The following is a 12,980-nucleotide window of genomic DNA, read 5'->3' as shown; positions in this document are numbered from 1 at the left end:
CCCCCTATTTACTTTTGTTTTTGTTTTTTGTCCAGCTGTCTGCTGCTATGGCTTGTTCTCTGAATCTTTCAATTAATATGTTATAAATGTAAAGACTTTAGTGAAGCTTTTTTGTAAATCACACCAATAACTTTTCTCTAGATTGAGAGAAACCTGGCTGATAGTTAATTTTTCTGTGCTGTTTCCTTCAGTCATCATTTTTATATTGCCCATTTTTTCTTCAGTATTGTCAGTGTCTTTATTAAAATCCAATTTTTACTATGAATCAACTTAATATATATTGTGTGCCTGTGATGTACTAGGCACTCTGTGAAGTACAAAGATAAATAAAACAAGATCCCTGTCCTGAAGGAGCTCACAGTCTAGCTTCTTATACTAACACTTCAGTACTTAGAAAATGTAAATTAGCAGCTTTCAGTTACTTTTTGGAATTTGGAAGTTTTTACAGAGTGCCTGCCATGTATTGGGAAGTGTATGGATATATAATAATATAACAATGCACATTAACTGTTCTCTTAAGTTGTCCTTATTATTCTCTGGTTTTACTTGCTGTTATTTCCCATTCCAGAAAAGCATTTAATCTTAATTTGAGTTAATATATGTACTAATCAGTTTCTATATCCTATACATAAACATCTACATCTTTGCATCAGTTCTACATAAAAAATCCTCAAAGTGCCATATGGCAGTAGTCACCAATCACAATACTAATCAAGTATACATTATAAAGTAAAGCTTTAAAAATGTACCGACACGTCTGGCTCCTTAACAAATTTAATTTACTGTAGATTTTTAGCCATGCAGTTTTTACAGAGTAGCAAAATTACGTTGTATTCTACCTTTTAAAAAACTTGATGTTATAATCCAAACTATTTCTGTATTTCGAGTCATGGCTTTTATACTATTATACTGGTATGCCATAATTTAGTCTCCAAATATTTTATATGAAGTTTTAAAATTTTCATATTATAAAATGCAAGTACAAATGGGATTGTTGAATCAAAAAGGCAGGCACTTTAATGAGTGTATCATTTATATTTACATTAAAATAAATGAGATTTTTTGGAATTAGAACAATCCTATTTACTAAATCCTGTTTGCTGTTTACAAATGTGTGTAGGAGGCAAATTATCTTTTGTATTTTCACAAACACAATAGTATCAATAGTATCACGGTTTGGAAAGCGAGTTGCATATTGCTAATTTTGCATATTGCTAATTTTGATACAAATGTAAAGTAGCACTAACATGGCATGTTCACATATTAAAGGACTTGAATAGAAACTCTTTAACACTGCTTCTTCCCCCAACGTTGGCTTTAGAGTAAAACGCTGACATTCTTTCGTAGACTGTTGAGTTTTGGGTCTCTGATTTTCTAGTGAGAACTATCCAGCAAGTAGTTTCGGTTCCGCGAGGAAGAGCTTCGGCAGCTTTCAGGCAGCACCAAGAGCTGACCGGGCCAAAACCCTGCCAGCTGGCCTCGTCACTGGGTCTACAGCTGGCGTAGCGCTTGCTCTGGGTAGGCAGCTCGAGGAAGATTCTCTCCCAGCCCCTAGGGCCAGACCTCGGGCAGGACTCTGCTCACCGCACAGAGCGAGGTAAATTCAGGACCCGCCTGGGTCCCTCCCCAGCCCGAGGCCCGCTGGGGAGTTCTGCGCAGGCGCAGCAGTAGTGCGACGTCCGTCACTTACGGCGGAAGCGGTTTGTGCTGGGAGTTGGTGGCGCGGTGCAGGGCTCTTAGGAACCAACGGCTTGGGCCCGGGTAATCAGCTCCCTTTCCCCGTTTCCCCACTTCTTCTAGGTTCTCGGTACTGCCGCGGAGCTTCCGGACCTGATGCGGGCGCCCGATCGTGGACTGTCCCATCCTGCTCCTCTACTGCTCCGGGTGCTCCCGCGCCCAGGTGGGGGTGAGGGGCGGGGTCGGGGGCTGGGCTGGACTCCATCCTGGCGTCTTCGTGTTGAAATCTCCCGGGTAACTCACAGTTTTTCTTGTTTTCCAGGACTGGTATCCGGGGACTGTGACTTGCAGGGTCTGCCATGGAGCCAGAGCAGATGCTGGAAGGACAGACGCAGGTACCAGGAGGCCCTGGATTCATGGTGGCAGTTTGCAGCAAGCAAGAGTGGCTGATAGCTCTGACCTGTGTTTTGTTTTTTAGGTTGCAGAAAATCCCCACTCTGAGTATGGTCTCACAGACAACGTCGAGGTAACTCGTGCCGTTCCTATGCCGTATCTTTGCATCTCTTATGAGCTGCAGAAAACTTGGGATCCTTTTTTTTCTTGTTTTTACTAGGTTGCTTTGCATCAGGCAAAACTATCGTCATGAACCAAATAGTATCAAATTATGGGCAGCTTGTTTTATTTGCTGTACTGATACTTCGTGGTACAAATTAGCTTCGAGTCAAGAGGTTGAACTTCGAAAATGATAAAGAGAAACAAACATACATTACTAATGGAGACTGTCAGAATAGTTTTGCTTGGTGGTTATTAATGCACTGTTGGAATATTGCATTGGAAAAACTGCACATCAAAGTTAAGAAACCCATTGTTTTTGTGGCAGAATAGTGCGTTGGTGGAGTCAACATTTAGTAAATGTTGATTTTCAGAGTTCATTAGTAGATGTCTTTGGAAGCTATAACATACGTAGGAGACACTTTTTTTGCCATACATGGTGAAGTCTGAATTCACAAGAGTACATGTGAAAAACGTACAAAAGAAGTTATACTTTTATAGAGCTTTTTCGTATAGGTGCAAAGAGGTTGTTGTCTAGAAGTAGAAGTTACTTTGTAAGTGAATGGATACATGCTGGAACAGTTGCATTAGCTATAGCTAGGTGGGATTGGTTGGGAAAGTAGAGAGTTCCTGGAGAAGATGTGTGTGTTTCATTTAGAAAAAAAAAAAAGACATTATCGGTAATTAAGTTTGGATAAATGAAGGCAGGATCACTTCCAAGCAGAGTAATGATAGTAACAGCTGCTAATATTTATGTAGCCCTTTTAACTCTGTGCCAGGCACACTCCTAAGTAACTTGCATGTATTTTCAGCCTTACAAGGCTCAAAGCTGTTGAATAACTTGTCTGAGGTCACCAGGAAGTAAGTGGAGAGCTGTGTGTTAAGCCTACGCATGCTGACATTTTTGAGGTGGGATTAAATTATATTGCTGATCTTGATCAACTCCTAGAGTTCGCTGGCATGTAAAATGACTGCTCTATGCTTATAAAATTGCTTGGAATGTTTATTGGTTTGATATCAGTGTTAAGAGAATGTCTCTTTTCATAATGCAGTTTTTAATTGAACTACTGTGCTGAATCAGGTGAAGATTCTCTACACCACTTTGTGTTCTAGTCATTTAAGAGACTTCTTTTGAGGTATCAGCAGTCTTTTCTTGCTGCTGCTTGTATATCAAGTAGAGCAGTGATACCAAATGCTTTTTTATCAAACCCTGATACCAATTTCCATGGTAAAGAGAGAAAAAAATGAGAAGAGACTGTTTGATGATACATTAATTGGTGATTGGTTTTCTAACTTATATAATTTTAAAGTACTTGTTCTTTTATGAATTAACGGTGATAATAAAATAAATTATGCTTGTTTGTATGTTTTTACTTGGTGAAATAGAGTTAACAACCCTATGTTAGTCCCTTCATTCATTGTATTATTTTTAGTTTACTTGTTTGTGGTATCTGAAAGTCTGGAAACCACTACTCTAGCTGCTGCTGCTTTTTCTCCTGTGATTCCATTTGATTTTCTTTATTGACTTGTAATTTTTTTAGGTGGTTGCTTTAGGATTTACGGTACACAAGTTTAACTTCCCACAATTTACCTTCAAATGTTGTATATTTTCATGTATGGTATAAGGACCTTACACCAGTATCCTTCCATTTCTGCTCTCCTGGCTTGTATGCTATTATTTTCATATATTGTGCTTCTACAGATGTTATAAACCCTGCAATTGATTATTTTTATTTTTTTCTTTAAAAAGTCACTTATATTTAAAGAGATTTAAACAGTAAGAGAAAGGATTGTTTCACATTTATCCATGTAGTTATCATTTCTGGGCTCTTCATTCTTTTGTGTAGATCCAGGTTTCCATCTGGTATCATTTTCCTTCCCTCTGAAGGGCTTTCTTTAACACTGTATTGTAGTGGAGGTCTGCTAGTAAGGCATTCTTTAAGGTTCTGAATGTCTGAAAAGGTAAATACTTTGCTTTTGTTTTTGAGTTACTTTTGCTGAGTGTAGATTTACTCCAGTGTCTCCTGGCTGATATCGTTTCTGATGTGAAGTTTGCTATCGTACCGATCTTTGCTCCTCTTTAGTTAATGTCTTCTCTTGGGGCTTTCAAGATTTTATTACTGGTTTTGATTATGAGTAATTTGATTATGATGTATTTTGGCGCACTTTTTTTTTTTTTTAAATATTTCTTATGCTTAGGATTCATTGAGTTCCTTGGATCTTTGGTTTAGAGTTTTCATGAAATTTGAAAAAAATTTTAGCCATTATTTCTTCAAATATTTTCAAATGTTTTGTTAGCTTAATGTACTCATTCTTCTGTCTTTCTGAACACGTGGAATATATTATAATAACTGTCTTAATGACATTGTCTGTGTCATCATCTGTATCACTACTGAGTCTCTTTCTGTGGATTGGGTTTTCTTTTCATTATGGGTAATATTTTCTTGCTTCTTTGACTATTTGGTAATTTTTATTGGCAGCTGGGCATTGTGAACTTTACTTTGTTGGGTAGTGGCTATGTTTATATTTCTTCAAACATTCTTGAGCGTTGTCTTAGGATACAGTTAAGTTCCTTGGAAACAATTTGATCCTTTTGAGGTTTGCCTTTAAGCCTTTTTTTAGGTGGGACCAGACCACCTAAAAAAAGGTTTCTTCCTCTTGTGTATTCTACTCAATGCTTCGTGTTTATGAGATTTTCCCATTCTGGGTTACAGGACCATGAACTACTCCTGGCCTATGTGGGTTCCAGGGATTTTTGCCTCCTGCTTCTTCCAAGTGGTTTTTTGCCCCTTGGCCTTGGGTAGTTCCCTCCAATCATACACTGATAAGTACTCACCTGATAAATGATAAGAATTCACTCTCTTTAGTCTTTTTCCATGTCACTCTCTCCTCTCCATTGCAACTCTCCTCTTCAGTACTCTGCCCTGAAACTCTGGTTGTCTTGGTCTCCCTGAATTTTCAACTCTGTTTTCTCATCATAGGGAGCCTGCAGGGCTCTGCTTGGGTTCCTTTTCTCTGGGTTGCGTTGTATAAGTTCTCCAGGCAGGATGCAGTAAGCTGGGGAAATCATAGGACTCACCTCCTTTTTTCCAGTTTTTGTGATCGCTGTTCTACACTGTTAACAGTTTTGTTTGTTTGTTTGGATATACAATTGACTCTTGAACGACAGAAGTTTGAACTGTGTGGGTCCACTTATACATGGATTTTTTTCAGTAGTAAATACTATAGTACTTCACGATCCCTGGTTGGTTTAATCTGTGGGCCTACAGATAGCAAACCATGGATACAGAGGAACCGCCTACAGGCGGGCCAGTTATAAATTAGTCACAGATTTTTGACTGCACAGAGAGGGCCGGTGCCCTAACCCCTGTATTGTTCAAGGTTCAATGTATATTTTTTTAGATTAATTGAGGATTTTCACTTAACTAAAATTAAGCATAGTAATTGGTGCATAGTGGTTATTCAGTAAATGTTTGGATGAAATAAATGAGAGGATTTGATTAAGGAGTTTATTACAGGATCCATAGGAGTTGCTTAGGCATTGCTGTTCTTATTGAAGGCACTGGGACGTCATGAAACTGACTAGTTTTTGTCATATTTGAGTACTATCTGTTGAAATTTACTGATGAACAATAAGTTTCTTAATCCATGGGTAAATACATAGCTATTTTATACATTAAGTGTAGATAATTATTTTCTTATTAAGTCGCAAATTAGATTGAAAAATCATAAGCAAAACTAGAAGAGTTGCCTGACATAGCTCTGGAAAGTGTCTTTGGAAACCATGGTACTTTTTACAAATTAAATCTTAAAACAAGTGTAGAAAAAAATTTTTTGGTATTACTGACTCATTCATATCCAGTTTGAGTATGATTGGAGGAAAAGTTCATTTAAATGAAAGTACTTTTAATAGTCTTTGTCTTTTACTGAAACAGACTCACAGATGTAGAAAACAAACTTATGGTTACCAGAGGGGGAGGGGGTGGGGAGGGATAAACTGGGAGTTAAAGATTTGCTGATACTGACTGGTATATATAAAATACATAAACGAGTTTATACTGTATAGCACAGGGAACTATATTTGATATCTTGTAGTAACTTATGGTGAAAAAGAATATGAAAATGAATGTATGTATGTTCATGTATGACTGAAGCATTATGCTGTATACCAGAAATTGACAGAACATTGTAAACTGACTATACTTCAATAAAAAAAAAGTTAAAAAAATAATAGTCTTTGTCTTTTAGATAGCCACTTATTTCTAAACTTTTTAAATGGTACATTTTTGAAGGAAGGCAAAGTTTTTCAATAAAATAGTTTTTGATGCTCTAGATGTCAGATGAATCTATGTGAAAGGTCCAGAATTTGGGGGTTCTTAGGAATATAAGTCATTGTTTCCTAAACATCATTTAAATATCACATTAATGATCTTTCATATGTTAGTCATTTCTCCTTTTTTTTAGCTATTATTTACTTAATATTTTTTCTTAAATTTATTCACTTGAAAAATTACAGATGCATTTCTTTAAAAAAAGAAACAAATGGAAAAACATTCTCACTGTGGTAGAGGGTAACCATAAAAATGAAGATAGTGAATAGAAAACAGTAGTAATATTCTTATCAGTTGTAAGAGAGGTGCAGGGCTGATAAAGGGGATCTAAATAGGGCACCAACAACATCCACTAAAGCCCGTTAATATCAAGATAAACTTCAACTTTTCCAAGTTGGTTAACTTCAGATACTTTATCCTTATTTGAAGATGTAAAATTTCAAATAAGTAATAACGTGGATTGTGAGACAGTTAATATATGAATAGATGTAATTAAAAATGACTATAAAGAAAAAAAGAACAATAAATTAAAAAGCCTCAAAACAGTGGTAATGAATTTTGCTAGATTCTGTTGGCAGTTGACGGCTCTGAGCCTGAAGCTTGCTCTCTCTCTATTAAGGGAGTTCAGCAAGTGTTGCAGAAGTGTTAAAGACATATTAGTACCAAACTGAGACTTTGTCCTTGATGTTATCTGCGATGAAAAAATTGAAACAACACTAGCTTTCTTACTCTAATTCAATGCTACTTAGTGTCACGTTCAGATTTTTTTTTGAAGCACACCATAAGAAGGTGTTCTCATGAAAAACAAACAAACAAACAAAAAAACAACTTGTATTTATTCCTAAAAGGCAGAAGGAAAGAGAAAATTGTAGGATCTGGAGATATACCATTACAAGAAGTGAGATATGGTGCCTTCAGAGAGAAAATGCTTGAATGAAATTTAGAGATGGGTCTGATTTTATTTTGGCAGAGAGATTTATAGCTCAATGCCAGCTTTTTAGTCATGGATTTACCTTTTCTATTAGTGTTATATATCCATTAATTTTGGTTTAGCACTCAAAATAATCTACTTATCTTTTAATATTCATGCATGTTTCTTGAATTCACCAGAGGATAGTAGAAAATGAGAAAATTAATGCAGAAAAGTCATCAAAACAGAAAGTGGATCTCCAGTCTTTGCCAACTCGTGCCTATCTGGATCAGACAGTTGTGCCTATCTTATTGCAAGGACTTGCTGTGCTTGCAAAGGAAAGGTAAGATAATAGTGTCTGCAAATGGAGTTACCAGAAAAAGCAAAATAAAAACTTCCCTAGTTGAAATATAGTTAGTTATGTATAGTTATTTTTTACTGTATAAAGAATTTATAGATATTATTTTTTTTTAAAGAAGTCAGCCATAATCTCAATTTAGACACTTATTTTTCTACTGGTCTTAGATCATATGCATATCTGTAAGGATTTGTAATCGTGGTATACATGTAATTTTATATTTCCTTTTTACTAAAAATTATAACAAAATTTTTTCGTTATTTCTACAGAGCCTTCATGATTATAAATGAAATTATAATAATACCACAGTTAACTTAGCTACTTTCCTATTGTTAAACATTTAAGTCTAATTTCCTTTGTTTTTGTTGGTCACCAGGCAGCTTATCTGTTTTCATACTCTTGCTTTTGTTTACTTACTTTCTTATGATAAATTTCTAAGAGTTGGTTTGCTAACTCAAATGACATGACTATTTTTATGGTGCTTGACACATAATATCGTATTTTTGTCCAAAAGTTTATCCTTAAAATTCTTCCAATGTCATCATAGCCTCAACAGCATGAGTGTTGTAAACTTTTTTGCCAACTTGTTTTAATTTACATTTCTTTATGAGCAAGATTACAGTTTTTCTTTTTCTGTACATGTTTTTCTCAGTAGTTCTACTTAAATTCTTTTTGTATAAGTAATTCCAAAGTAAATTTTTTGTAAGTTACATTAGTCAACATTTATTGGGTGTAAATTATGTTTTTCTTGAACACTGTAGCATACTGACATAACTTGATAAGGAGCTTGATGGAAACATATCTTATAGTAAGAGTGAATTATTGATTTAGAATAGCTATATTAATTAGTTTTAAATTAAAAAATTAACTGAATAAACATTAAATCTTTGTTTTAGATTGTTATATTTATAAAATAGGATTTATTTATGGCAACAAGCAAGATATGTCTTGGCTTTAGTATTGGCAATTAAAATATGGGCATCTTTTATACTTTTTTGTTCTTTCTCTAAAGAAGGCCAATATATTAGAAATTCTATATATTTTAAATGCTAGAAGAGAAAAAGTTTTTAAGTAACATGCTATTGGTAAATACAATTTTTAACTAAGGCATTTTGGCAAAATAATCAAATTAACCATAAATATTATGTGACAAGTGTTATCTCTGTCTAGTTAGTTCAAAAGGCTATTTAAAGTGCTAAGAGAATGTTTTGAGATCATTCTAAATCAATTCTAAATATGCCTTTTCATAGTGGGTTTAAAAAGAGACATTTCCCCCAACTGTTCATCTTTAGACTTGTTTTATTAGCAAAAATAACATACGTAAAAGTGATAAATATGAAGTAATACCTCTTAAAATTTTTTTCCAGTTTTATTGAGAAAAAGTTGACATACATCACTGTGTAAGTTTAAGGTGTACAGCACGATGGTTTGATTTACATATATTGTAAAATGATTACTATGTAGGTTTCCTTAGCATCCATTATCTCATATATAGATACAATGAAAAGAAAAAAGAAAAAATTTTTTTGTGCTAAGAACTCTTAGGAGCTGCTGTCTTAACAACTTTCCCGTATATTGTACAGCAGTGTTAACTATAGTCATCATGTTGTACGTTACCTCCCTAGTACTTATAACTGGAATTTTGTACCTTTTGACCACCTTCCTCCAAGTCCTACTCTAGCCCACCTCTTAATTTTAAAATATGTTTAACTTCCTAGGTTTTCTGTGTGGTGGCAGTATTAGAGTTATTATTGATTTAAATATTTGAAGAAAAATAGAAGTGACTTTTTGAAAAGAAACATAACAGAGCTTATTGTCCAAATGAGTATTGCTTCCTTTGATTAGTAACTTGGGGAATTCATCTACATGCCTCAGTGATGCTATAGCCATTTCCAAAACAAAAACATACTGATTGTCTACTCTTATTGAAGGATAATACTTATACAGAAAATTACAAATACCATAGGTGTACAGCTTGATGAGTTTTCAGAAAACAGATATACTCATGTAACTTGCACTCAGATCAAGAAAGTGAATAATACTGCCAGCACCCCAGAAGCCTCTTTGTGACTTCTTCAAGTCATTATTCCCCTGGGATAATCATCATTCCATTGTCAGTAAATTTTTGAAACTTGTGTTTTAGAATTGAGTTCATAACTAGATTTATGTTGTACAGAAACTTCAGTCTCTTTAATCTATGTTGTTGGCTACCTTGCTTGCCTATCTCATTTACCATATTTACTACAAATGGCCTTTGAGTGTAAAATGAGAGTTAAACTTAAAAAGATGTGTTTCCATTATGGAACAATACATTTAACTGAACACATCTCAAATAAAAATTTCTAAATTTTGAATTTCTTTTCCTTTACAGACCACCAAATCCCATTGAATTTCTAGCATCATATCTTTTAAAAAACAAGGCACAGTTTGAAGATCGAAACTGACTTACTGGGAAGAACAGAAAAATTTGGTTTCTACTGTAGATTTAAATGATTAAGAGGCAGCTTTAATTGCCATGATTTCCCCCCCTTTTTGGAAGTATATGAACCTTCAGGACAACAGAACTCATTTCCAGAGTTGCAGAAGAAAACATATTCCCCGCACTGATTTAATCACCATACTTATTTAATGAGTGTATCCTGTGCAATTTTTTCTCAGATTGTCTTTAACTTTGTTTTTAAAATGACCTTCAAAATAAACTGTTAAAACATCATTATTTTTAAAGCAGTTTTTGTTCTATATGACAGTTTATATGGTTCAGTTGTTTTCATGTATTACTTATTTCTTGTGTCTTAGAATGCTGCAGAGTTTTACAGTAGTGTGAAAATACACCAGAGTCAAGTAGAATATAAAAAAATCTCAGCCGGTTTTTCTAGTGTTGTTCCTGGACCTCTGGGAGGATGAGATTGGGGATCTTCAATTTTTACCAAACATCACAGTTGATTCTAATGCACAATAAAGTTGGAATACTATTAGAAGCATTTCAGAGGGTGTCTGATATCCTTCAATACTATCAACCTTTGTGGTATTAATATAATAATAGCCATCATTTATTGAAATTCTACTAAATGCCAGGCACAGGATTATTTTACTTAAATCATCTCTAATGTAGCAACTCTGCAAAGTAGATACTGTTATTCCCATTTTGCAGATGAGGAAACAGATCTGGAGAAGTGACTTGCTCAAGACTACATTGTTGGTAAGTGCTTGAATGAGGATATGAGGATTCACACCCAATTTTACCAATGTGTTGCTGATAGCTAAGTGACAAGTGCTTATACTAGTTAACATATTGCTTCTTTTTGCAATAAAAAATGCCAGCCAGCCATTTTTTGGGGTCGCTCACTTTGTCCTGTATGAAGAAATTGAGATAATGCACTAGCTTAGAAAAGAGAAAACTGTCTGAAGAGAGCCAGGCAGGAAAAATACTCATTAGAGCAGTGGTTCTCAGCTAAGAGTGAGTGATTTTGCCCCCCCTCTCTCCAAAGGATAGTTGGCAATGACCAGAAGCATTTTGGGTGTCACAACTGAAGTAAGGTGGGGTTCTACTGGCGTCTAGTGGGTGATGGCCAGAGATGTTGCTAATTGTGTTAACAATAAACAGGACAGCCTGCGTGCCCCACCTATCCCTTAAATCATCCAGCTCAAGGTTTCAGTGCTAAGGTTGGGAAACCTTGCTTTGGAAGCATAGTAAAGACATGTCTCCAAGCTACATAGTTGAGGGCAAAGTTAGAAATTTAATGCTGATGAGGTGTGTCTTATAGTCTCTTTCAGACAGGAATAACTTACTTCGGTAGGAGTGACATTTTCAGGAAGGTGATACTACGATTTTGATGTATATCTGCAGATCTATATGGTTGAATAGGAAAAACCTGGAAATATTGGGGTCTCTGTATATAGTAGTTTTTGCAAGTATGAATCTCATCAAATTTTTACTGGTTATTCAGCTAACTCATGTTAATCTGCCCATGTCTTCTTAGTGATATTTTAACATTTCAGTAAGTACTATTTGAGTAATCTTTTTTAAAGCATCAGTAACTTTATCTTAACAGTTTTTCACCAGCAATTCACATCAGAGCCACTTGTGGAAATTTTCATATCTATACAAAGTATAAATATAAATTACATCTCTGCATTATATATCTCTGTATTATATATCTCTGCATGCCTGTACCCTGGAGAGCCTGATTTAACTAGGATAGAGCATGGGCTTCTGAATTTGACGAAAATTCTGAGGCACTCTGATACCACCTCTGGTTAATGACCACTCAGAAGTAATTCAGCACAGGGAACTATATTCAACATCTTGTAATACCTATAATGGAAAAGAGTATGAAAAAGAGTATACAAATATGTATGTAACTGAGTAACTATGCTGTACACCAGAAACTAACAACATTGTAAACTGACTACACTTCAATTAAAAAAACGTAAGTACTCAGCCTAGGGCTGCGTTACTTCTGGTGTTCTATTATCTTGAAAATAGGATTTAAATTACTTAATCTTAAAATTGATACTTTTTTCAGTAAGAGCTGAGAATAGGCGTCTTTTGCTGGCATTGCACATCCTACTTCTGAGCACTTAGCATGTGCCAGGCACCAAGCTAAATATTTTACATTAATTGTCATTTAATCCTCAAAAACCCTGTGGAGTAGGTTTACTTTTAATATCTCACTTTTATGTGAGGAATGTGAGATTGGGTTAACTTGCTTAAGGTTACAGGGGAAGTAAGTTTGGGGCAGGCGTTCAAACCCAGCTTAATACTATATTAACTCCCTCCCCTTAATGCTATAGTACCCTCTGCTATAATGCTCTCAGGTGCGCTTAAAACCTTTCTTTTGATGTGTATGGGGGCGGGAATCAGGCTAGCCTTATGTGTGTTGGTAGAAGCCCTCTTATCTGGCTGGCAGATGAAAAAATGAGTTGTAGTAAGGAATCATAAATGACACTGTGAACAGTCTTTTTTTAAAAATAAAAATACTAATTTATATTAACTTGGTAATATTTTAGTTTCAGCCTTTGCTCTGGATTTAGGTTCTTTGTATCATCATTTGGGAATTTTGTATCATCATTTTTCCACAAACCACTTGAATAATGTATGGTCTACACATTTCAGGTTCACATTTTTTGGAAGCAGAGTAAGATCTTAGGT

General features: G+C 35.1%; 1 protein-coding gene across 4 annotated transcripts; it reads left to right on the top strand.

Moving 5' to 3' along the window:
* The first annotated feature begins 1,314 nt into the window (after nt 1-1,314).
* Nucleotides 1,315-10,541, top strand: DPY30 (dpy-30 histone methyltransferase complex regulatory subunit). 4 transcript variants are annotated; one of them, XM_032497318.1, is made up of 5 exons: nt 1,315-1,597; nt 1,801-1,900; nt 2,000-2,072; nt 2,156-2,203; nt 2,291-2,886. In XM_032497318.1, exons 2-5 carry the CDS (start codon nt 1,834-1,836, stop codon nt 2,421-2,423), a joined length of 321 nt encoding a protein of 106 aa, XP_032353209.1. In that variant the 5' UTR covers nt 1,315-1,597; nt 1,801-1,833; the 3' UTR covers nt 2,424-2,886. The 4 variants fall into 4 exon arrangements, with proteins under 4 accessions (XP_032353209.1, XP_006183231.1, XP_032353211.1 ...); XM_006183169.3 differs by lacking the exons at nt 1,315-1,597; nt 1,801-1,900; nt 2,291-2,886 and adding exons at nt 1,670-1,761; nt 7,671-7,813; nt 10,200-10,541; XM_032497320.1 differs by lacking the exons at nt 1,315-1,597; nt 2,291-2,886 and adding exons at nt 7,671-7,813; nt 10,200-10,541 and having other exon boundaries at nt 1,759-1,900.
* The last annotated feature ends 2,439 nt before the right edge of the window (nt 10,542-12,980 follow it).

This window comes from Camelus ferus, chromosome 15, assembly GCF_009834535.1.
Source record: "Camelus ferus isolate YT-003-E chromosome 15, BCGSAC_Cfer_1.0, whole genome shotgun sequence".
Lineage (NCBI taxonomy): Eukaryota > Metazoa > Chordata > Mammalia > Artiodactyla > Camelidae > Camelus > Camelus ferus.
The sequence above is the reverse complement of the archived record's forward strand: the minus strand, read 5'-3'. Positions and strand labels throughout refer to the sequence as shown.